We start from the raw sequence: 26,561 nt of genomic DNA, 5'->3' as shown, positions 1-26,561 counted from the left end.
CCAAGTAGGGAGCGGCCAGGTGGCACCCCTACAACCCAAGATAGAAACCATCCTGGCTTGGGAGCCCCCAAGGACCCAGACGGAGGTGAGGGCCTTTTTAGGACTCACCGGGTACTACAGGAGGTTTGTCAAGGGGTATGGCAGCATCGTTGCCCCCTTGACGGAGCTGACTTCGAAAAAGCAGCCCAAAAAAGTGATATGGACTAACACCTGTCAGAAGGCCTTTGACACCCTGAAAACTGCCATGTGCACGGCGCCCGTGCTCTTGGCTCCTGACTTCTCCAAAGAGTTCCTTGTGCAGACAGATGCATCAGAGCATGGTGTAGGGGCTGTTCTCTCACAGATCACTGAGGAGGGCTTTGACCAACCCGTAGCCTTTATTAGTAGAAGGTTACTTCCCCGGGAACAAAAGTGGAGTGCAATTGAGCGAGAAGCATTTGCGATGGTCTGGGCATTGAAGAAGCTAAGACCCTACTTGTTTGGGTCTCACTTCCGGGTTCAAACAGACCACTGGCCCCTCAGATGGTTGATGCAGATGAGGGGTGAGAATCCTAAGTTGTTGAGGTGGTCCATTTCCCTACAAGGGATGGATTTCACGGTGGAACATCGCCCTGGTACAGACCACGCCAACGCTGATGGTCTTCCCAGATTTTTCCGCCTTAGTGATGAGAACTCCCTGGGGTAGGGTAGTTCTCCCCACATTTCAGCTGGAGGGGACACGTGTTAGACCTGGCACCGTTGGCGTGGGTCACCCTTCCATTTTTGTTTGTGCATCAATGTATTTTTGTGCTGGTGTTAGCTGCTCAGGGCACTGTGCCACTGCCATCCAGTGCCACAGTGCAAGTGCTCCCTAGGGTAAAATGTATTATGTGAATTGACTTCCCTGTTTGGCTTATTTGGTTTACTATCAGTCCCTAGTAGAGTGCACCAGGGGTGCCAAGGGCTTGTATATCCAAATGCTGCTAGTGGGCTTGCAGCACTGGTTGTGCCACCCACAGAAGCAGCGGGGTAAAATGTGTCTAAGGTCTGCCATTGCAGAACCTGCATGCAGTCTATTACTGTCATGCTGACTGGGCAAGTGTCCCCACTTGCCAGTCCCTAAACCTTCCCTTACCTTCATATTAGTCACCCCTATGGTAGGCCCTAGGGCAGGGTGCATTGTAAGGATAAGGTAAGACATGCCCTGAGGTGTGTGGCATGTCCTAATAGTGAATTACAGCCATTTTCGTTTTTCACTATTGAAGGCTACCTGCTCTCCATAGGCCAGAATGGGCTGCTAGATTATAACCCTCTATAATCCTAGCAGGCTCAGGAAGCATGGTAGAAATTCGTGTTTAGTATGCCTGAACTCAGAATAATAAAATACATCTTTTAGTAAAGTTTATTTTAATATCCTGTGTTTGCAAATGCTACTTTTAGAAAGTTAGCATTGGCTTGCTTAACCATTTCAGTCCGCCTCTGGAGGGGAGGGCTATCTTCTTTGTGTGTAGCTTGAGTGACAGGGCTGGGAAGTTCCAGGAGACAGGCTGGGGCTGCCAGGTGGTGAATAGAAAGATTACACCAGGATGGGTGGGAGGAGTGCACCTTGACTCTGAATAGGACAGTGCTCTGCCTCCACAATGCTGGCTCCACCCCCTGGGGAGCGTCTGATGTCTCTGCCCTGCCTGCTGAAAGAAGAAGCCAGAGTCTCCACAACAAAGTGCTCCTCACTGAAAAGAACTGGACTGGGATTATGCAAAGGCCCCCCTGGCCTGTAAAGACAAAAGAAACTGAGTATAAATGTAGGAGCCCTGCTCCTAAGAAATCAGATCCTGATTGAACCACGAAAGAACTCTGCCTGACTAGAAGGACCTGGAAGAAGCTGAAGGAGGAGTAACTTTCCCTGACCTGGGGGATTGGCCTCCAGTCGGTGCCTTGCTGAGAAAGGAGAGGAAAAGACTGAAAGAGACTTTGTACTTTGTTTTTCATCTATCTCCAAGGGCTTGGAAGAGAGCTTGCCCCCTGAACTGAGTCCCAGGACCATTGGACTCATCTGCCTTCAAAAACTGAGTTGCCTGGACAATTCTTGCTTGTTTCCCGCTGGATTTGGCCCCAGTACGCCTCGTACTACATCCGCCGCGAAGCCGTGTCTTTGCCGCCCGGCACCGTGTGTCTACGCTGAACCAAAAGCGTTAGTATCCCTCCCGGCTGCATTGCACCTAACCTTCCCCGCCGATTCGAGACGTACATCCCTGGCTGCCGAACCCTGTACGCCGGACTCAAGCTTCGCTGTCCCGCAGGTACGGTCCGTACGCTGCTAACGTACTGCACCGTGCCGTACTGTGCTGTACGGCACCGAGAAGTGTCGTCGCTGATCCGCACCGAAGGTACGGCCCGAACGCCGACGCCATGGACTCTGCAAGCTGATCCAGCTCATCCGCCCGTACCCCTGACGGTCCCGTACCAACGCCGCGTCCCGACGCCGCGACCGGACCAGACCGAGTACGCTGCCGAACTACGAGCCGGACCCATCAACTTGTCCCGCACTGTCCGTTGCGGACCCCACGAACTAAAGGTACTTTGTTCAGTTCGCACCGCCGTGTTCCCGTCCCGGACCCCGGAGTCCGCACCAATTGTTTGACTCGTACTTTCTTTGTTTTTAATGTGGACGAGTCGTACACCCAGGTACGAACCGTACAAAGCCTGAAAAGAAGCAGAATTGAGTAAAAGAAGCCTATTTTTGCATTTTAAGCCTTTTTGCAAGAACATTGAACTGTGAAATAATACCGTGGTCATTTCTAAACGTCATTATGGTCTTGTACTAAGCCTTACATAAAGAAACCTATTTTTGATATAACCTTGACTGGTGTCCATTTGTGGTGTGTCCTTGTATTACTGTATGTGTTCACAAATGCTTAACCTATAGCGCCCTGAGAATAGTCTTGACTGCTTGCGCCACACTACCTAAAGGGTGAGCAGGGGTTATTTGAAAGGGTGATCCCCTTATCCTGACTTAGAATTGAGAGTCCCTGCTTGTCACAAGTGTATACCTGTGCCAACTAGAGACCCCCATTTCTAACAGCTCTGCACAGGTATGTCCTACATATTGATATTATAAGTGTGGTACATGTGCACCAAATATAATCTGACTGTCACTTAGCTGTTTATGTATTTATTAGCAATGTATTTGGTGCAGAGAGCTTTACACAAGTCAAGGTTACATGAGGACATGTAAAAATGTTTATAGACACATGCATGCAAACTACAGAGAAATAAAACACAGAATCACGATAGGAAAACATACAACACCTTTACACATCATATAAATAGTTGCCTTCACAGTTGCCAGTTGTAGCTTAAGATCTCTTACCAGAAGGGAGTTGCCCTGGTCCAATTTAGACAACATAAGGGATTGCAAAACCTTACCAAGTATTACCCCAAAATAAAAGCATTGCAGAAATAATGACTGTTTTGCTAATTCATTGCACTTTCACACAGTTTGTGTTGTGGTTGATAATGACTGTAAGAGTTACCTTATAAGCAAGATTATGTCCAAAACCTGGGAGATGGTGGAAAACAGACACTGCACATAGACTATCGCTTGTGTCCAGCAATGGGGTCAGTAAATAAAAAACGGCAACTGCCACTATCTTGCTAAAAGTTGAACCAGAGTCTGGGGCCAGCTGTGACACTTGCTTCCATCTAGTTCCGATGGTACTAACATCAATTAGAGCAGTAAGCATCATCATTTGACCCTCAGCGGTAATGACCTAAGACACAGCAGTAGCCCCTGTACATACCACATAATTAGACTATAAATATATGATCTAGTTCCCTTAAATAGAGAATCTGTAGAAGCACTTATATAATGCATTTGCTTTTTGACAAAAATCTTGAAAAAGCAGATTAATGGAAGAAGACATATTGTGATGCCAACACAGCCAAGAAAAGTGCATGAAATCACTGGCAAGAATATCTATCAGATTTCAGAGAAATATAAGTAATAAGAAAATGTTTCTGTCTTTGAGGAAGGGTTATTCCACCATCACTGTTAAAATTCCCATGGTGTCATAGAAGTTGCTTAATGAAAATGGAGACAAAGAGAAAACGTAAGCACACCAAAATTGGCTAAAAAGCTTTCATCTATACTCCATGCTGAAACAGATAGGATGTTTAACAGCAAACAAATCCAAGAAGACTCACAATAGGCAATGTTAAGAGAATATATTAAATATGAGATAGTCAAGCCTGAGAAGTGATCAGGACTTCACATGCCATAGTGTGCCTTAAATTTCAGAAGGCAGTGACCAAAATAGGTTCTAAACACAATGCCTGTATATTCTCTAACCAAGTTTAGACACACTAGCAACACTTTTTCTCAGAATGTGGGACTGACAGGAAAAATATTACTTTATTGGTCCATGATCAAGATTCCTTTTACCCAGACAAATGTAAACTAAGGTGAATAGTAAAGCAAGGCCCTTGCCTTGTGGGTCCAAGGCATGAATGTCACATTACATTACAGGGTCAAGAGCTACATCAATACTGGATGAAACTGGAAGATCCAGGATGCACCATAATACTGAAGTTTCAGTGAGAAACCTGATTTTAATTGCCCAAAGCAATGAGGGGACTGTACAAAACCATGGTTCACTGCCTTTTTCTGGAGTAATCATTAGGAAGCTCTGGGATTCCCAGATGCCAGAACACTCATCAGCACTGAGTATGGATTAGTAATTAGGTTATGCTCCACACTGCTATATAAATTCTTAAGCAACTTAAATGCTAGCTGTGTCAAGTGAATTATCCCACAACTGTAGAAATGCGTATAATCATTCAACAAATGAATGTATTCACACCAAGTCCGTTCTCCACCCACCGGTAAACTCACTTAAGGGTCAGTTTGGAATATAAATGTTTTATTTTTTAAACATTTACTTTAATGTATATTACTCAAATGTATCCATCAGTTCCCCATTACAACTGATAGCATTCTTGAAATATGATGAATGTATTCATAATAGCTTAGTGCATTTCTCTTTAATCTTGAACAAAGAACCAAAACAAGGAGGTAAATCCACCATCCTCATGGTTCAATTTTGGCTCCACAGTCTGTTTTCTCTTTCCAGTGTAGATATAACATTAAAACATAGAATTGTACATGCATCATACAAAAAATGCATTTATATGCCTTATGAACTTAAATATTGTATACATATTATAATTACAGAAATACAAATTCCCTCTCAGTAATTATAGTAATTTTTTTCTTGGAAAAGTACTACAAACCATCTCAATCCATTTGGCTTACTTACAAAGTAATTAGTTGGTTCTTTTTGACCAATAGAACACTGGGGAAACTGCTCCCAAAATGTTTGCTTTTCTGCTTACCATCATCAATACAGACTATCTATTGCCAATTCTGTGTAAGCAGGAATGCTGAATCAAATGTTTGAAGAACTCGAGAAGTCATTCAAATGCATCTCAAAGAAATGTTGCCTGACCTCACTGCCTTCAATAATAAAAAAGATTGCCACAGACAACATTCATTCCTTGATTATTAATCACTTAATACAAATTCACTTCAAAATATGGAGGTAAGAGCAGGATGTTTCACTGTAAAGAACCCTTAGGTTTTCAGACACAAAGGGTCTTAGAGATCACAGGGTTTTGCAGCCTTAGAGCCTGCCAGTCACATAATTGTTCAGTGACCTGGATATGCCCAACAACTGTGCCCTCATAGTAGATATACATCTACTTCTCAGGTCCTGGGAGAATCACAAAAACTGGTAGTGGCAGCATACCAAGTTTTTGTGAATTATTAGTGCAGCCAGACCTTTTTCTGTGTGTCATGGAGAATGTTGTCTCATGACCACCTTTCATATACGTTTCTACTGTTACATAAACCCCAGATCATTCTGCTGATAGTCTGTGTGCATGTGTAAGTGCAAAATGTGAGTATGTGAATATCAGCACTGATACCTAAATTCCTTAAGGCCCTCCATGTATACATTTGAATGTTAGTAAATTAATCTGGGTTTATCAATTAACAGTGTGCAGTGCTGACAAGCCCATTGTCATTGGGGCTTGTGATTTTATACTTTGTATATGTTCTATATCATGAGACAAATTAGTCTCCAGTATGCACTGCTTAGCTCCAGCTTATCTAAAAAAAAATTGCATACATTTAACATAATATTCTCAGTATATTCTATGTTTTTCAAAATTAAGGTTTATTTGTCAAATGATTGCAAAGTTTAGATTAATGCTGTATTTTGTCAATATAGTGCATCCAATGCTAATTTCAGGTGATGGTTGCTGGTGGGGCCCACTGGAACTAATTTTTTTCCATCAGACATTGATTGTGAGCAACAGAGGGAAAACATACAAAGGAGAAAGACAGAGAAAGATGGAAATACAGTCGCAAAGTGAGTAAGCAGGATCCAGCTAGAGTGAGAGATAGGGGTAGGGGGTGTATGACAGTGGATTGAAGAACCATGAGTTGGATTTAAGACTGTACTGACATTTGAAAGCATTGGCTACTGATTTCTGAGCAGAGCTTTGGGCACCAGCACTCATTCTGTTACAAATTAAGCACTAATCGGATTGATATCCAAATATAAGAATAAGTAATCCTCACCGTACAAAAACTCCAATGCACTTCAGACAATTGTGTCCTTCCTCTAGGGGGATTACTCATTGCAATACATTTAATGTGGATGCTTGCACAATGTAAGAGATAAAAATAGAACTCTCTTGGTGGGTCGACCACACCTGCCGCTTCATCAAGCTCACCGGTTTGGTGAAACGGCAGGAATAGACTGTCCAGCAAGTAATGTTTTCTAGCTACCCTTCTGGCACTCACAGTATTAAAGTTTGCTTCTTCCAATTGTAAACAAAATTGACTGAATAATACAATACCATACTGGTATGTGACACAAAAAAATGGCAGAAGTTATTCACCATTCCAGGGCAAGTAAAATTATTGCATTAAGGGAATTTACCATATTTAACAGTGTGCCTTCGGATTAAAGATTAAGAGACAAACAAAGACAATAAGTACGGAATATAGGAGTAATAAGAGAAATAGAAATGTAAATTCGTCAATCGGGATTCACTTCAATCAATGCAACCACAAGATTAATCAAACATCTATGTTCAGGTTTTAGATTCAGAAATATATTTACCAAGAGGGGGAAACATTTGCAAAAATATTTTTTTTCAATGAAGAAGTTGGATACAATACACTCAAAATGTCTCAATGAAACAACTGACTTCACTTATTTTTGAAGGATAACCTGTCTGTTTTTCCAAAGCAAAGAAAAGTAGAAACTACAACCAGAAAAGGACACTCAGGAACATAGGATGCAACTTTTTTTTATGGTAATAGAAGAAAATGGGTTAATGGTGAAGAGATACCTACCATGCTCAGCTAGCTTTCAATTAATTTTTTAAAATGTTTATTTATCTATTTGCAGTTTTATATAGCGTGAACCAGATCAATCAAGGTAGCAACGGACTTCACTTATGCAGTGGCTGGCAGTACACTGGTTTAAAAATTGATACAAGATACGATGGCACTAGGTAACATAGGCTAATAGAAAGGGAAGAGGGGAAATAATTCTGTTAGATAAACAGGAGCTAATAGCTAGTAGGAGAGACTCAAGAAGAAGAGGATTATAATGGGTCTGAGTCCCACCCATATGATATACCATCTGTAGTGACTCTAACAGTAAGTTGAATCTCTAGCAATAAAATTATCTTTTAGCGATTTTTTTGCATTGTATCACAATTGGAAATATATTTGATAGTAAGAAGCACAAGCAGATTAAGCTTGCACAAAAACAAGATGATAGATTTGGATCTTGTGAGAAGAGACTCTAAAAACTCTTTCAAATGTTTGAAAAATGTAAGAATGTTTTTTGAAATCATATATAAAAGTCTCTGACATTTGTTTGTTTCAACTATAAATTCAATCAAAAGAAGAAATACATAGGATCATTCAGGGTTTGGAAGACTTTCTGCTGAAAAATGAAGGATGTTCACTCAGCCATACTTGCAATCCCCCCACCTAATTTAGAGATCGGGAACATTTTGATATCAAACAGTTGAGTTTCAGAAAGCTCTGCCAAAGGAAATGTTTAGTGTGTGGCCCATCTTCCTTTGACCTATCAAAAAATGTTCTAAACTAGACTTGTCAAGCCCCGGTCCTCACCCAAAACTATTCAACAGATTTGAACATTCTGAAATAAACATTAATGACTTTCTTTAACCTCACATAAGAGACTGTTATATACAACTGCACTAAAAATAAGTCGGAATTCTGCACCCACAGGTTTGCAATATCACTAGGGTGAAGATTTCCCAATTTGAGGAATCCATAAAGCTTTTCAAGATTAGGACAGACAACTTTTTACCTGTGGAGAAAGCCAATTATCTGCAACAGTTCGGGTGGTGTTGTAACCCAATTTCCACTGTGGAAATGAACTTAACCAAGCTCCTACTTGGAATAGGCATCCTGTTACCTCTTTCAAGGCTGCATGACATAGGCATCCAAGGAGCTGTTTTCAATGGGATCGCCTCTTTCCTCACCGGAAGAAGGCAAAAGGTTTGCCTCCCACCCTTCACCGCTAAACCCCAGGAAATCATCTGTGGAATACCCCAAGTATTCTTGCTCAGCCCCACCCTCTTCAACACTTATATGACATCTCTGGCCAGCATCGCCAAAAACCACAGACTCAAAATCATATCGTACATCAACGACACACAACTCATCTTCTTCATCTCTCAAGATACCACCAAGACCAACTTCCCCAACTGCATGACCGACGTCACCAACTGGATGTAGGACAACTGCCTGAAGCTCAACACAGATAAGACATCCTGGTGGCCCTCAGAACGCAGACCTTCTTTTACCCGCACTTACCACGCTAAGAACCTTGACATCATTCTGGAAAACAAGCTAACCATCAGGACTCAGCTCAACACTGTCTCCTCCTTCTGCTTCTTCATCCTCTGCATTCTTCATGAGATATTCAAGTGGCTACCCCAAAGCTCAAGACGCACTATCACCCAGGTCCTCATTTAGAGTCGACTGGACTGTAGCAGCGCTCTCTATGCAGGGATTGCAACTCACCTCCTCTGACAACTAGAAACAATACAGAACACCACAGCCAAACTTTTTACTGGATCTACCTATATGACCCCACATCACCCACTACCTAAAAGAACTCCACTGGTTCCCTGCACAGAAAAGATGCCAGTTCAAGCTCCTGACCCATGCATATAGGGCCCTACACAACTGCGCACCTCCTCATTGAACCACCACATTAACTTTCATCAGCCCACAAGACACCTCCCTTGCTCTAACACTAACACCCCGCACCTGACGTAGCAGATGTGGAGGTTGCTTCTTCTACCTAGCAGCGAAGACATGGAATGAGCTACCCTTTTATTTACAGACCACCCCCCCCATCTCTTCCAGAGTTCTAAATGTGCCTGAAGACCTGGCTATTCTGCAAATTAACTGGACTCTGCCAGTTCCTGGATACCATTACTGGTGTCAAGTATCACTCTACAAATCTACTGATTTATTGATGCATATGGGTTGGAAACAAGTTTGCAAATAGCTACAAACTCTTAAGATTGTGGGTACCCCCAAACTTCATATACTTTCCCCACCTTGAATGGGAATTCCTTGCCCCTTGGTAATATCAAATCATATTGGGCATCATCCATCCATTTATAATTGCAAGTTTACCCTTATTAGTGCAGTTCGGGCTGGTATGTGCCAACTAGACCAGGACCAAGGCTGCTCAGCATATGGCTGGGTCTAATCTGAGGTGGTATGGTGGGAAACAAATGATAGACTTGGGTGCAGCCCAATAATTACCAGTGGCTCAGATTAATTCAAGTATTCCATCCAGCATAAACATATGCAAGACACCCATAGATGAAAAAATGGCAAGCAGTATCATGTTGCTCTAATGACAACAGAATGACGTTTTATAATGAGAAGCACATCATGGGCAAATGCAATGTGGGCAAAGGTGCTCAAAAATATAAAGTACATTTTGGATGTATGATACCAGCACTCTGTCAATGTTCTATTTATGCAAATAAAGTATGTGAAATTAACTTTCAATTAAAATGATGATGTGTTATATTTTCATTCAAAAAGAAGGGGAGTGTTCCCACCTCCGCTCACTATTGTTTCTATCACTAGTCACAGAGAGAATAGTTACGCATGTCATAATAACCAATGGGAAGTTAGCTTTACTTCAGGATGTTTCATGATTCATAACCAATGGGAAGTTAGCTTTACTTCAGGATGTTTCATGATCCATAACCAATGGGAAGTTAGCTTTACTTCAGGATGTTTCATGATCCAATATGGCGTCCAGTCCCTATTCAAACCTAAAAACCAAACCTGAATCAACATTTAAGGGCATGATGGGAAATGATGTGCACAAACAAGATTGAAACAATATTAGTTACCTTTGCTCTGCGAAAATGGTAGACAAGCAGCATGCTAATAAAGTCCAACAGCATACAAAAGGCTTGGAATGAGATGATAGCGACCCGTAAATATGTGTCCTCTTGCGCATAGCAAGGAGAGTCATCTGTGCAGTGGGAACATCCTTCCCTGCAGGGCAGACACTCATAGATTTCTTCAGACATCTCACCTCTAGAGAAATGGTTCTCTGCATCCTTTCCTGAAACATCAAGCAGGAAGAGATATTTAATCGTGCATAGTACAGTATAAGGCTGAGCCCTCTTTCGCACTCACGTACTCTTTTACAAAATCTATTTAAGTGCACATGCTATTACGCATTTCTTCTAGGATACTGGTACTTTGAAAAAATACAGTAAAGGAATTACTTTGTGTAATATACTTAGCACAGTCATCAAAATGCAGTTTTGGTCTCTTCTTACAATTAACCTTTTGAATGAACAGTACAGCAGGCATCAGCATTTTCGTAAGCATCGAGTTGTGTAGGCCATTTCTCTAGAATAGTTCTTTCACCTTATTGTAATTAAAAGAAAAGGATTTGTGAAACCAATAAGCCGTGCTTTTTAAACAAGCATTGCCAAAGCCAATAAGTCTGGTTTGGAAGTGAGAATGCAAACCAGGCACGTGCTTTGGCACAGCTTAATCATGTTGCATGCTCAAGCTCATTAATTGCTGTTTTCGTACTCTGCACCTGTCAACGACAACATTTATGTAAACAGAAAGCACAAAACCCCTCCACTAAATGCGGTATTTGCATGTAATCAGTTCTGAACGGCTGTGGTTGGCACTTTCTTGATTCACGATGCAGCACTATAGTTGCTAAAGGTGTCACAAGGCTTTTCTGTAGCTGGCTGGAGCTCCGTGGGCTAGTAATCAAGGGCCTGTGGACCCGATACAAGCTCTGTCTAGAGCATGTTGCAGTACCCCAGGCTGTTACTAGAGGTCCCTTGTGCCAGAGACAAGTCTCTGCTACCTGTAGGCTGTAGTTACGTTAGGCCTTTACCAGAGGTAGCACAGTGATCCTCTGCTGCCCCATCAATCTCAGAACACCACAGAATTATAAATGGGGCAGATGCCAATAAATGTCTCCCTTTGTTACAAGTGGAAAGAAAGAAGGAGAAAACATGACTGCTTCTGTTTTCAGCATGCAAGATCACACAGTGAGCTAAGTTAACATATACATATGCATATTCACTTTTGTGATTCTAAAGATTTGTTTGTTTTCTATATCCTAAATAAATATACCAATACTGTGCTATGATGGAGATAGTAATTAATAAGGCTCTGAGTGCAACTCCTGAATGTTCAATAGGAAGTCAACCTTATATTGATAGGTATTACTAGGTGTTAGAACAGAACCTTAGCTGTGCTCTAGACGGTGTTCCGCGCACACTGGGCAAGCAGCCACCAGTGTGTAAGGTCAGAAAAGGAAAACAAGCAAGGACAAAGAAGGATATTAGAGACCAAAGGACAGCTAAGGAAAGAAATAGGGAACATCAGAATGATGCATAGAATGAAAGCAAGCAAGACGAATTGTACTGAACTGGTTCTATAGGCCAAACACCAACTCCTAATTTGAACAGTAGTGCAACAATGTAACCTTATTTAAAGCTCCATTGGTTTGATGGATAGCCCAACCAAGCATTGGCAAACCATGAAAAATACACATGAGAGCCAATATCTGAGGGGGCTGGCCCAAACCACAATCCTCCTGTCTATATCTAATTTTCAAAGTATTCACATGAGGACTACCATAACGTGGCCAGACAGAAAAACATGAGTGGGAACAGTACATTATCTATATTGAAAAGTACATCTACATATTACAATTACAAGATTTTAATCTTTATTTGCTTTAAAAATGAACTATGGGCCACATGTATCATTATTACAAGTAGCTATTACCTAATTGCGATTTTCTCCGAACCGCAATTAGGTAATCACTAATACTAACATATGAAACTGTTTTCAGTTTCATTAGTGATTCTTAATGGGTCGCAAATAGATCTACCTCATGCATATTAATGAGGTAGGTCGCAATTTGCGAGCCATTAGGAATAAGCCTGGGCAAAGCACTATGCTACGCTCGCGTAGTTTGCGAAGTTTGCGCTACTTCGCACTACGCAAATTGCACGTAGCACAGTGCAAACACTCGTAGCGTAGTGCAGCGGTCATTTTTTGCTTGCTCGCAGTCCTCAGCGTCAAGTTGGCGACCGCGAGCAAGCAAAATGACATCCCGGCGATACTTTTTCCTCGTTCGCGATCAGCAACATTAAGTTGCCGATCGCGAGCATGGAAAATAAACCTCCCGGCGAGCTTCTAAATGCGGGGATGTCAGGTTTCTCATTACGTGTGGTCGTGTATGCTCGCTACCGCTCGCGATGAGAAACTACCAGTCCGCGTTGAGAAAGCTGCAGCACGAGTAGAAATCTACTCGAGCAGCAGAAAACGATCGCTTGCACTGTGCAAAATGCAGTTTGCACTGATTGCACAGTGCGGACAAGCATCCGGCACTGTGCAATCAGTGCGAACAGCATTTTGCACAGTGCACTACGCAGTTCGCGTAGCTCGCGTAGTGCGAAGTGCACTTCGGGTAGCTATGCGTTGCGCTACTTCGCAAACTACACCCAGGGTTAATTAGTAATCTAGGCCATCATAGAGATGGTGGCCTGCTGAGGTCAGCAAACCACCATGTTTGTGATTGCTTTTAAATAAAGCGATCTATTTTTTTATGTAAAGCAGCCTTTTTCCTTAAAGTAAAACGAGATGCTTTTTTATAAAAAGTAAAATGAAAAGTTTTATTTTTATTTTTTGAGGCCAGACAATGGTCCGTGGGACCACTGCCTGCTCTTAAAAATGCTTTTACAATCATTCACAAAGGGAAAGGGGTCCCTTTGGGAACCCTTCCCATTTGGGAATGGGTTACCACCCGCATCGCCGTGAGGGGCTTTGAATCGATGACAAACGCTGTTGCATCTGGAGGAGCCGCAGGAGGAACCGGGTGTTGCCGCTTGTGAAGTCAGGCTGGTGCACGGGACTCCATTGACCAGGAGTCCGTGCGTGGCCTCAGGTGCGCTGCTGCCCGCCCACCCGCCCACATCGCTTGAAAACAGCTCGCGGAACCCGCTGGCGCGGGTCCCGCATCGCCGTGAGGGGCTTTGAATCGCTGACAAACGCTGTTGCATCTGGAGGAGCCGCAGGAGGAACCGGGTGTTGCCGCTGGTGAAGTCAGGCTGGTGCACGGGACTCCATTGATCAGGAGTCCGTGCGTGGCCTCAGGTGCGCTGCTGCCCGCCCACCCGCCTATCAATCTACGCCTATTTATTCCCCTTTATCTGCCGCTGCGCGGGACGCGAGCGGGACGCCCAGGACGAAGCCCGGACAAAGGGCGGACAGTCTGTGACAGTCCGGGACAGGAGGGGGCCGGAGGGGGCTGTGGTCTTCTTGATTCGCCTAGAGGTACTAGCTGGGCCGTGTACATATTGTCGTGTTGTAGGATTGCAGCACGAAAGCTGATAATACGTAAGGGTTGGCAATTACTCATGATTTGTGCCTAAACTATTGTAGGGCTGTATTAGTTTTACCCATGTCCAAAGCCAAATCTATCTCGGCAAAATCAACCATGGATAATTATCTTGTAAAAATGGTTGACAAGATAAACCAGGAGCGGAGAAAATCACTGGGGCGGCCAGAAATCGTTGACCTTGCCCCGTTAAATAACAACTCCCCCACTCCTTCAGCCGTTTTCAATCAGGATGTAAGCAATGAGCTTAATGAGTCTAACCACGATATAGATGGCATTACTGTGGTTGCCCCTTTAGAAGGAAACAGTCCCGCTGACTCCTCTCCTGAGGATTTATTATGTATACCAGATCCATCGACTGTCACTCCGACGGTTACCACATCACAGAGAGAATTACGTTCTAGCCGGACCCATAATAAGAATGTACATCCAAAAAGGGGGGGGTGCGATCATCTAAGAGAGCCGATCTCATATCTACCAACTCCGTCCGTGACTCCACTGTAGTGCAGGATAGTAATCCAGTCACCATAGATAGTAGACAGTTGGACCTTTTAATAAGCATGATTGATGCCAAGTTCGATCTATTAATTAGACCATTAATGAACAAACTTGATATGGTAACCAATGAAGTGGCCAGACTTGGAGGCCTGTTAGAATCATACCTTGATACCAGTACTGGCACCAAAGTAAATGATGAGGCCTTAGAAAATAGTCATGTTTCCCAACAGGTTTCTAAGGTTGCTAAACCAACGGTCAAGACTAACCCCCCTAACACTTCATATGGAGAACACTGTGAGGAGAGAAGTAATGCTCTAGACTCCTCGCAGACCCCAGGACAACATAAATTGCCAGGTAAACCTGTCGCCGAGAATCAGCAAGTACCAAGTGTAAAAAATGTTGGTATCTCCAGGCCTGATCTGCCCCCAGCTTGTGCTCCATTTGTGGCAGTCCTTACCAATGTACCACCAGTTACTGAGACAGGTCGTAACTATAGTGAAACCCACTCTTCCTTGAAAAACAAAACTGTGGACTGGCTGCATCGTGAATGCGGCTTCCCAGTTGTTTTAGCAAAGGATATATTAAGCACAAGAAGAGTTGATTGGATTGGGAGTTCGCGTAAAACCTGTGGGGGTGATTGTATTGTAGTTAACTTCCGAAGCCCTCATCTTGTATCTACAGCTCTGTTAAGAGCACAATCATCCCCCTCACGGGACCAAGGGATATCTCTTCGGCCTTTGGGGTATTTCTATAGGCACCTTAACTCCCGTCCCAATATCGCACATTTTGGGTCAAGAGAAGGAGATATAAATATCTTTCCTGGATCTACTATTACTATGTCAAATCGATTTGAAGCACTGAGCAGGCTGGATTGTAATGATTGACTGGTGCCAGTTCATTCTAAACTAGCGGACACTGTTGACGCCGTTGGAGGCACGGGGGGATGTTATCCCGAGGGTGCTAGACATAGTAGATGTCAGTGAGAATGTTAACCCCCCGGATACTACCAGCGGGAAGCCCTGTTGCTGTGATAGAGAGAACCGGGTCTATCCGGCTGTGGATCAGTCTTGTAATCTTGCCACCTCTGTTCCTATGAGCCCCATACCTTTATCCAGAACCTGTGAACAGAGTGCTTGTTTTATTGCTAGCTGGAATATCGCGGGACTCTTATCAAAGGATACTTGCCTGGGATGGTTAGAGTTTATTAACACTTTTAATATTGTATGTCTTCAGGAAACCTGGTGTGTTGACCCAATCAATTATAATAGTTTTGTTTCTTTCAATTTACCCGCTGTGGCCTCACCGTCGGGCAGGGCAAAGGGTGGGTTATTGGTTCTGATTTCTGTAGAAGTACCCATCAAAGTTAAGAAACATGTTTTGGTTGGTGCACACTCCCAGATTCTATGGCTACAACAGGAGCAGGGTAGAAATATCCTTTTAATTAATTTTTATAATAATATCTTCGATTGTTCAAGGTACCAGGTTGTGCTTGCTTTGGAATCTGCTATGGAAGATATTATAACCAAATTTGATATTGTTTTTGATATCATTTGGGTAGGGGATTTCAATACAGTGGTATGTCCCTTTGTTGATCAAAGGGTATGTGGCTTTGTTGATCATTGGGGGGATGGTGTCCGTCACTTCCCTCATAATCTTTATGGTAATTCCTTGAACAAAATTTTAACCACTTATGACATGGATATACTGGTTAACCAGGTTAATCCCTTAGGCGAAATCATTCCCACTTATACGGGAAGGAATGCTAATACAGTTATTGATTTTATTTGTGTATCATCTGGTATTAGCCCACGGTGTTCAGTCCCTGTGGTTGTGGACAACCTAATTAGTGATCATAATTGTATTACTGCCGAGGTTTTATTATGGAAGGACCGACAGATTTATACCCCATGTATTATTACCAATATTGAGCCATATCGATCTAATGGTATCCGCATTAGATGGAAGGGTAATAATGCGGACATTTCATCTAATACCATTGTCTCAAAATGCCTTACGGAAATTGTTACAATTCTAGAATGTGAGGAAGGAACCGACGAAATTGTGCATAATTTTATTAATATTAACTTAATCATTGACAGCAACTTCACTATACACCCTAAAGGTAGGAAATTCCAGCGTAGGGGATGGTTTGACCATGCATGTTCTACTGCTCTTAAGGGGCTTAAAATAGCATTGGCAGCAGAAAGGAGAGATATTGGAATGATCAGGGAATTGCGAGGGATCTATCAGACCGCAATTAAGTCCAGGAAAGCAGAATTAAGACAAGAGGCTTGGGACAACTTAGACCAGGCAGCCTTTACCGCTGATTCCTCCCTTTTTTGGGCAACTGTTAACAGCCCTTTTCTAAAAGATGACAAGATGCCTGAATTATCGGCTAATGTCAGTATGGAGAGCTGGGTCACCCACTTCTCTCAGATTTTCGACTCGGCCAGAACCAGGGGAGTATATGATGATAGATGGCCTGTCATCCCCTTGGATATTACAACTGCCGAAGTACGGGACAGCATTAAATCTAGTAGGGGTGGGAAGGCCCAGGGACCTGATGGGGTACCCATTGACGTATATAAAACAGTTCCCGAGATTTGGGGCCCGTTGCTTACAAAGGTATTTAATGCTGCCGTATGCAACGGGGTTCCTCATACATGGGAGGAATCCATAATTGTACCAATTTACAAGAAAGGAGACAAGGGGGATGCGAAGAATTACCGCCCAATTTCCCTCCTGGACTCTTCGGTGAAAATTATGAGTCGGGTACTTATGGTTAGGCTGGAAGAATGGGCGGAGTCTCAGAATATCCTGGCCGATTCCCAATATGGTTTCAGGAAGGGCAGAGGAACATTAGAGCAATGCCTCAACCTCGACCTAATAATCGGGAAGTATACAAAGGCAAAAAAAGGATCCCTCTACCTCTGCTTTGTCGATTTGAGCAGTGCCTTTGATATGGTAGACCACAATATCTTATGGGCCAAATTATTGGAAATGGGAGCACCGGAGTCCATTATCTATTTTTTAGCGAGACTCTATGTTAAATTAAATTCTAGTGTCCGTTATGGCCAGGCAGGGGAGTGCACCCCCAAATTTAGCGTTAGGCGGGGCATTAGACAAGGGTGTGTGCTTGCCCCCCTACTTTTTATTCTTTTTATTAACGAAGTAGATTTAGTCTTAAAGGAGGTTGCGGCTGATGCACCAAAAATCAGAGATTTCAGCGTCCCCGTACTTCTTTATGCGGACGACGCTGTAATCTTGTCTAGGACCCCAATTGGACTACAGCGCTTGATGGACAGGTTTTCACTGTTCATCAAGGACAGGAAGCTGCTGATTAATAAATCTAAGACCTTTGTTATGGAATGTGGCGTGGGATGCAAAAAACCACATGCCTTTTTTATCGAAGGACACAAAGTGTTAACAGTGGAGTCTTTTAATTACCTCGGCATCACCTTTTCTAAAACGGGCAGCTGGACCAGAGAGATTAACTGTGTCCGGGCCAAGGTGGCTAAAAGCTCCCATGGGGTGTTTAAATTTGCTACCAAAATTGGAGACAAAAGAATTAAAGATATGTTAAAAATCTTTCAAATGAGATGTCTCTCGGTGGCCCTTTATGGAGCAGGGGTGTGGGGCCACACCAAGGCAGGGAACTTGCAAGTGGAGGAAAACCTCTTCCTTAAAAGGCTCCTGTGTTTGCCGAAATCAGCTACCAACGATTTGGCTCACAGAGAACTAGGTATTTTTCATCTTTCTGACCTATTGATTATAAGGCCTTTAATGCTGTGGCGCTCTATTTGGGCAAAGGAAGAGACCTCCTTAAATAGAGCAATCATTGGAGATTGTCTCTCCATTGACGGCCACTTAAAGATTCCCTGGATTAAATTTGTCTTAAATTGTTATTTAGAGATCTTTGGTATTAATCTTAAAGATGACTGTCACGCCCCTTCCAGTTTGCCCAAAGAAGTGATGAAGTCGGTTTTTATGAATTTTAAGCTACAGAAGCGGGAAAGGACTAGTAGTGACTTAAGTACATGTATGTTTTACGGCAGATTCTGTGAAATTGAGGGATTTCAACCGTATCTAAGTCTAGTCACCCGACCCTCTCATCGGTATGTAATTACCAGACTAAGGTTCGGGATAGTGCACCATTTGGTCCATGGCCCATGCCCATGTGATAATGTATCAGTTCAAAGCACCATGCACTTTCTTTTACTGTGTAAACTATGTACCAACCTTCGTCAAGCCTACCTTAAGCCTATCTTGTTAAAATACGGAGTCAGGAATACACAAGATGCTATGAAGTTGCTTTTTAAACCTTATCCTGATGTATGCTTTTTTACTGCCACCTTCCTCCTACTAGCAATCAAAGCAAGGCCTAGTATGCTTTTTTAACCATTTAAATGTTTTAATCATGTAATCTGTTTTGCAAATTTTTTATTATGGTTATGTTTACTGTATTTGTTGTTTTTGTTTCGCTTTTATGGACTTATGTCTAAAGCTCCGAATAAAGCCTTATGAAATTAAATGAATGGGTTACCACCTACTTGAAGTAGGTGGTAATATGCAAATGTTTTGCGACCCCATTCACGGTCACAAAACAATCATGCATACAGCTAGGATTTGGTATTTGGAAGTGACGCCCTAAACACGCCCCTTCTAAATACCGAATCGCAAACCCATTATGTGATTCCACAACAGTTTATCAAATCACAGATTAGAGTTTGCTGCATCTAAAAAGCATATTTGCGTTCGCAAACGGGCCGATTCTGTGAATCAACCCGTTTGTAAAGGCAATAATGCTTGATGCATGGGCCTCAAAATCTTATAGAGAGTCTTGGAATTTGCAGACTTTCTAACCAGTGAATGTCCATAGTCTCAAAAGGCAAGTTTGGGTGCATTTGCAGGACAGTATACCAACTCACATGAGAGTTTGGGCATGATTAAGAAGCGTACATGAAGTTTTAATACCCACACAAGATGCATGTTATTCAGTTTCGGGTGGGTATGTTGTAGTGTTCCTTTCCTCTATTCTTTTTTTAAAAACAATATTAAAATATGTTAATTTAAAAATATCTAAACCAAAAATATTGTCAGAAATAAAACACAATATTGACCACAATATTATTCACCTAAAATAAAGACTTTTCATTATAAGCATTAAAATGCCATCATTTTGCACCTGATTGTGATCTTGGTGGACGGGATACTATGTCACAAATGTGACGGATACCCCTTCCCCCATATTATAGGTATTGCTACTCACTGTTCTGTGACTACTACAGGGGCATCTACAGCGCACCACCCTGATCTCATTGTGGGAACAGGGGGATTTTATGGGTATGTTGCAGCTCCGGGACTTGGAACCCCAAGCTAGAGAGGTGTTGGGTGGATCCGTGCTTGAACGGGAAGTCCATGTTGCCATTAAAAGCATGGCTCCTGGGAAAACCCCGGGCATAGGCGGCCTCCCTACAGAATTCTACACTGCCTATGTCCCAACACTGGCTCCTCGCTTGGTGGCCATCTATGCAGAATCCTTGCGGGTTGGGTGGCTCCCGGACTCTATGCGCGACAGAGTAGTGGTTCCAATCCCCAAGCCTACAACCAAGGGGACTTGCATAGCAGACTTCCGCCCGCTCTTTATGCTCTACATGGATTTTAAACTACTCAGCAAGATCATGTCTCTTCATTCCACCCTGACCAGAACGGGTTTATCCCCGCTCGGAATACATACCTTAACTTGCAGAGACTATATTCACTGCTATTGAGATCCAGGCCCTACCACAGCGGCCTTTTGTCATTTGACCTGGAGTAGGCCAATGACACCATACAGTGGGATCATTTGTTTGATACCATTAGACAAATTGGACTTGGGAATGATTGGCTGAGGTGGATGAAACTTTTTTATGGAGGTCCCACGGCGTGGGTATGGACAGGCAGGATTGTAACCCAGCCATACAGAATCTTCCGAGGTACCAGACAGGGATGTCCCTTATCGCCGCTGCTGTTTGCCCTAGCGATTGAGCCACTGGCTGTTTTGTATAGATTGAGCGAAGTGGAAATAGGGGTGCCTACACGAAGGCAAGAGCATTTTATCACCATGTATGCGGATCACCTCTTGCATTATCTGGCGGATGCAGTGGTGGGCTCTGATACAGCCCTGGAGCTAATGTAGAGGTTTGAATGTGTATCAGGCTTAAAAGTCAATAGGAGTAAAACCTATTTGTTTCCTGTAATCTCTTTTCTCTCCCCCCCCCCGCTGGAACTCCCGGTGGAGCGTAACTGTGTGCAGCCCACCTTTAGATACCTAGGGATACATGTTTACCACTCCCTTGAAGATCTCTCGGAAGGTAATCTTGGGAGGGCACTCCGGTCCCTTAGATCTTGTGTTCCCTTCTGGTGCTCATTACGATTGCCTATCATGGCTTGAATCACCCCATCTAAAATGGTTATACTCCTGGGCTTATTATATTATTTTATTCATCTCACGATTACAGTGCCTGCGTGCTGGTTTAGTCAACTGGATTCTTTATTGAGGGACCTCATTTGGGATACGGGAAGAAGAGTGTCCTTAGCAACTTTACAACACCCCATGAGGGAGGATGGCCTAGGAGTGCCAAACTACAGTGAGTTGCACAATGATTGGAGGGGTTGCGGCTAGAAGACATAGATTAAACAGAGAGGGGAACGGGCTCCTCCTGGTTAGTGTCCAAATTGTTTAACACTGCAGTGGGCAGCCCGTATCAATCACCACTGTTGGTCTCAGCTCTGCGATGCTGGAGTCAAGGGGTGGCTAGGACTGTGAGCACCCCCTTGTACTCTCCGGTTCTGCCTCTGATTGGATTGCCTCATGGGGACCCGCTTACTATATTAGTAGCTGAACAGCTGTCAGCTTGGACTGGGGTGGGACTGGATACGGTGGGTGATTTCTACCAACAGAATACTCTTACTCCTTTCGAGGACTTGGTGGAGGATCCTGGCCTCCTACCAGGCCAATTCCTCCAACACGAGGCCCTGATACGTACGTTTAAGGAATTGTGGGGCGGGATAGAGAGGAGCCTAAAACACATCGGGTGTTGCATTCCTTGTTAACCTTGGAATCGGCTAGCCACTTGGTGAATTGTTATACTGCTCACTGTCAGAAGCAACTTGTAACCCTCTGACAAGATTGCGTAAGCGCTGGGAAATGACGCTGAAGAGGGAGTTCTCAGACCCAGAATGGAACAGGGTTCTAGCACACCCCAGATTGGTTTCTCGTAATACAAGGTTGAAGTACACACAGTTTAATTACTTACCTATGACCTACATGACAACTCATAGGCTCAGAGTTGCTTAGGGTGGCGAGACCCGTGGTTGCCCGAGGTGTAATTGTGAAGATGAGGATTTTGTTCAGATTACATGGGTGCGCCCTGTTCTGCTACCATATTGGGATGAGGTGGTGGCGGTGGTGGGCACAACGCTGGGGCGAATGCTCCAACCTACTGTAGGGGTCTGCCTGTTGGGGCTCTTCCATCGCCCACCTAAGTGGAAGGTCGGGAACAGATTTATTGATTTGGCTCTGGTCATTGCAAGGAGGAGGATAGCCATGGCTTGGAAGTCTGCCAATGGTCCAGTGGTGGGGGACTGGAAGCAGGACATGACATATTGGGCTGGGGCGGAGGGGAGGGCCTTGGCCAGGGATGGAGGCAAGGGGCATGGGGAGGCACCACATTGCAGAGCAATGAAGTGAAACCCTGGAGTCTGGGAGCACCCAGAGCAGGAACACAATACCGAAGATGGAGGCCGAGGTGGATCTCAGACAGGTGATGGCTGTGTACCTGTAGCCAGGGAGTCAGATCAGAGGGACTGCCCTTGCGAAAGGGTTAATAACAGGCAGCAAGAGTGACGGAGATTGGGGGGCGGGTTTGTTGAGTTAAAACAGAGATGGGGCATAGATTGTGGGTACTCTTTGAGGCCTCTCCACATTTTGTGGTGCTCGAAGTTAGTGGGATTGTAGCCTGATGACTGGACTGCTCCCTGGTTCCTGCCCAACAAGCAATATGCACACCCAGATTAGTTTTTCTCAGATCCTGGAATATAGTATGCCACCATGCATATGTTCGTCAATAGTTACGTTTTAAAGACATTACAAGGGAGATTTCCCTGTTGGAGCTCCTACTCAAGATGGGTTGGATCTTCAGATACTTATAGATAAACAAGAATACAATGTAGCAGAAATAATTTTATCAGTACAGCAGTTACCAGGAAAGTTAAACACTACAGCATATGATGCTGGTGTAGTCCATCCTACAGTACAGTAGATGAGGGGACCGAATACTGTGTAATGAAACCCAATCCTCTGCTGATGTGATATACAGTAGCAGAATGGATGAACAAAAGATAGCAATGACTGTATCTGCTCATCTGTGATTATGTTACATGCCTATAAAAATGTTTTTTTTTAAAGTATTTTAACAACATTATCACAATTTCATAACACTAAAAACTGTAAACCACCCCCCAAGAAATATATATGCTTCAATATATCTCAATATTATTATAGAAAATATATTTGGAACGAGTAGTAACATGTAAAGAATATAATTTTAAATATACACATAAATATACAAAAGTAGATATACATACACACAATTTTCTACTGCACATGACCTTACCACTGGGAGAGGATTTGAATACTTATAAAGGTGCATTGAACCAAAAGTTCAACTTCTCTCAACTTTCAAGGGCACAGTAGTCTGTCTAATAATTTAAAAGAACAAGAATATAAAAAAAACTAAAGAATTTTGCTGAAAATACATTTATTTATTGGAGAAGATGAATTATTGAAATTGTGCATATAACATTATGAGTCTGGTGCTGTATATTTATGAATAAGAGATAATATTGCATATTGAAAAAGAGTGCTGAATCAATACACAGAAATATATATCTGAAATAAAAAAATAGAAATGTATTCAATAATACAAAATAAACACTAATTAGTGAAAAACATAAAAAGCAATATCTGAAAAAAAAGTTCAAACTGAGCATAACCTATAAAATTATATTACCAATTAAACTAACAATATGAAAGGCATACAAAATGACACTACTTTCTGCACCAAAAACCACGAAAGCTTCAAGATGACGATACACTGCCAGATTTGCCAAAGAAAATCTGAAAACAGAAGTGGAAGAATACATACATCTGCCTCCTAAAGTAGGTAAAACATTTCTTTGAACTAACTTATAATTTAATTAATTAAAAAATGATAAGTATTAAAGAATAATTAATACACTCTACTTCTTTCATCTCCTAAATTGTAGATACTACAGAGAAATTAATACACCATTGAGAAACTACTAATCTACCAAAAAAAACTACAGCAATCACATACCTGGAGAACACAAAAAGTAAATAAAAAAAATATTTCAAAAGACCAACTCACCCTCAAACACTAAAAATAATATGCAACTCCTTACTTGCCACTAGCTACTAACAAACACACCTTTAAAATAAAACTAAAGCAACTTTTTTTCCCCCAACAGAAAAGGGTCCGCCTGACAAACATTACAACACCCCCAATGGAAAACCAGAAAATAAAAACTGCAATTACCAGCAAGAACACATGTACAATTACAAATTAAAAAATGAGTATCATACCTTTGCATGTCAATAATAAATGTAATCTACATTTTTTAACACTCAATTATTTTAATTATTACATTATTTTCAGGCATAATGACAGAAAGAGCAAGATACATTACATCACAGAAAGGGAAACAATTACTCGCTCATGGGAGCTACACTTATAGCCAAGAAAGTAAAGCACAGAAACTATCAATTAGAAATGTACTAAATATTACTCTAATGCTTGGTATTGGAGTGTGACTACAAAATATGATGTTGCTATTAATGTAACAGAAAACAACCATCCCCTAATGTCAATGAAATTGAAGTAAGGTATGTACTACAAGATTTTGGAGAGGCAAGCCCTAGATCCCAATAGCACTCAACTAAATTACTGAAAGGTATACTCTCGAAAGTCCCTGAACACATCAAAGGATAGCTACCAGCTATACCCACCTTAAAAGCACAAACTTAAAAGCCACCAAAGATACACCTCCAGCCTCTAGAAGACACCAAGATGACCAATTTGCTGAACACTTAACCACCACACATAATAAAGAACCCTTCCTCTTACATGATAACTTTAACATTGAAAAACACATAATATTTGCAAAAGCTGAAAATGTATTAAAACTAAGCCAATGTCAAACATGGATGATGGATGAGACATTCAAAATGAGTCCCAAACCATTCACTCAGATATACACCATACATGGTAAATATCAAAACACTAAAACCATTCATTTACATCCTGTTACCTAATAAAGTAGCGCTTACTACGAACTACCACATTTAAATTAAAACAACTACTCCCCATACAAAAGAATATTTGACCCAAATTAAACCTAAAATTAGCAAACAGACAATGGAATGTATGACATTCAACAATGTAAAGTAAAACTCTTTATTAACAACAAGGGAGTACACTACTTAGAATCAATAGCCAAAACCCTACTATAAACAAACTATCTACACAGTAACCAAAATATCTAGGGCAAAATTAAAACCAGCATAAATAAAATATGTTTAACTACATATTACACAAAATATTTATACATCAGTCAAAAACACTAAAACAGCAAATAAGACTGATGCATAAAATTAATATCTATATTACTTAGTTAAAAACAAAAGTCACCAACCAATAAACTCAAATTGCAAATAAAATCAAATAGAATCAATTGTATACAACACAAAAAATTTAATATAACAACTACTAATATCAAATACACATACATATTAAAATATAACATTTCCCACCCCAAAAAAACTTAAATAAAACTTACTCTTCTGTAGCGGTAGATCTTCATCTGTATCCCTGTAGTCAAAAATATAACTGACCAAAAACAGGAACAAATATTCCAAAAAGCTAAAAAAAAATACAAAAATAGAAAAGGTCCATTTTTAAATCCAACAAAACAATCCAAATTCTAAAGAAACTATAAAAAAAAGTGTAAAAAAAAGAAACACTCCTGGAAACCCGAAACATCAAATGAAATAAACATTTAAAATATTGGTTTACTCGAAACCAAGATGATTTCCTTTACATAAAAATATGACATCTAAATGTCCATATGAAAACTTTAGATATGTAAACCTGTAAAAATCATACAATATCTAACTGCAAAAAACACTATCTTCAAATGTCACATAGGCATTGCAATTAACTATACAAAAGACATAACATTGTATAAACTAATGATATAGTTCTACCAAACTCTAAGACTAACACAGAAGACAAGTAAACGAAATATCACAAACTACAAATGAACTTTCAAAAACATAAAAAGTGACATTATAAATACTATTTACTAGTACTCCCTAGATCCTTCCTACCCCTAAAATCCCATAAAAAAAACTTAGAAGAGATCTTAGCTGATTCAACGAAAGGTAGCACCTTCTCAAGACTCACTTCCAGGAATATGAATGTAAATGACATAAATAGTCTACAAAAGATAACTTATTGGTAAAAGAAATGGGCACTAAATGAAACTAAAACAAGACTATCTTCCTATAGAAAACTATGGGTGTAACATTTCATAAAATAAAAGATGGGTCCTTGGGTTGCTGCATCCAGATGTAAGTTTATTCTCAAGCAGGATGTAACAATGGGGTTTTAAATAGGAAATGTTTCCAAAATGCTTAAAAAAGTAAAAAATGTTTAGATAATGTAAAACGTGTCAATAAAAGTTGTATGAAAATATGAAACAATTATGTAAGCTATAAATAAATAATACTATAAAAATAAAAAACATAGGGGTCTATTATTAGGAGGGCAGGCGGATGGCAGCCGTCGGGCTGGCGGTGGGAACCGCCGGACCGGCGGCGGACATTCGCCCGCGATCGCAACCCTGAAAACCGCCTGTCCCATTAGCATGGCGGTGACGACTGCGGCGGTGAGAATCTCCGCCGCCACTTTTCCGCCGGTACCAGTC

At 41.8% G+C, this 26,561-nt stretch overlaps 1 protein-coding gene across 1 annotated transcript in view; it reads right to left on the bottom strand.

The window, feature by feature from the left end:
* The window catches only part of GPR158 (G protein-coupled receptor 158), a 1,311,614-nt gene that overhangs the window by 785,334 nt on the left and 499,719 nt on the right, over positions 1-26,561 (bottom strand). The window contains exon 4 of the mRNA XM_085631696.1: positions 10,477-10,694. Within this exon, the coding sequence (XP_085487822.1) occupies positions 10,477-10,694 (218 nt within the window). The remainder of the gene's footprint in view (positions 1-10,476; positions 10,695-26,561) is intronic.

Source organism: Triturus cristatus, chromosome 10 (assembly GCF_964204655.1).
Source record: "Triturus cristatus chromosome 10, aTriCri1.1, whole genome shotgun sequence".
NCBI lineage: Eukaryota > Metazoa > Chordata > Amphibia > Caudata > Salamandridae > Triturus > Triturus cristatus.
This window is presented reverse-complemented; position numbering and strand designations above follow the sequence as displayed.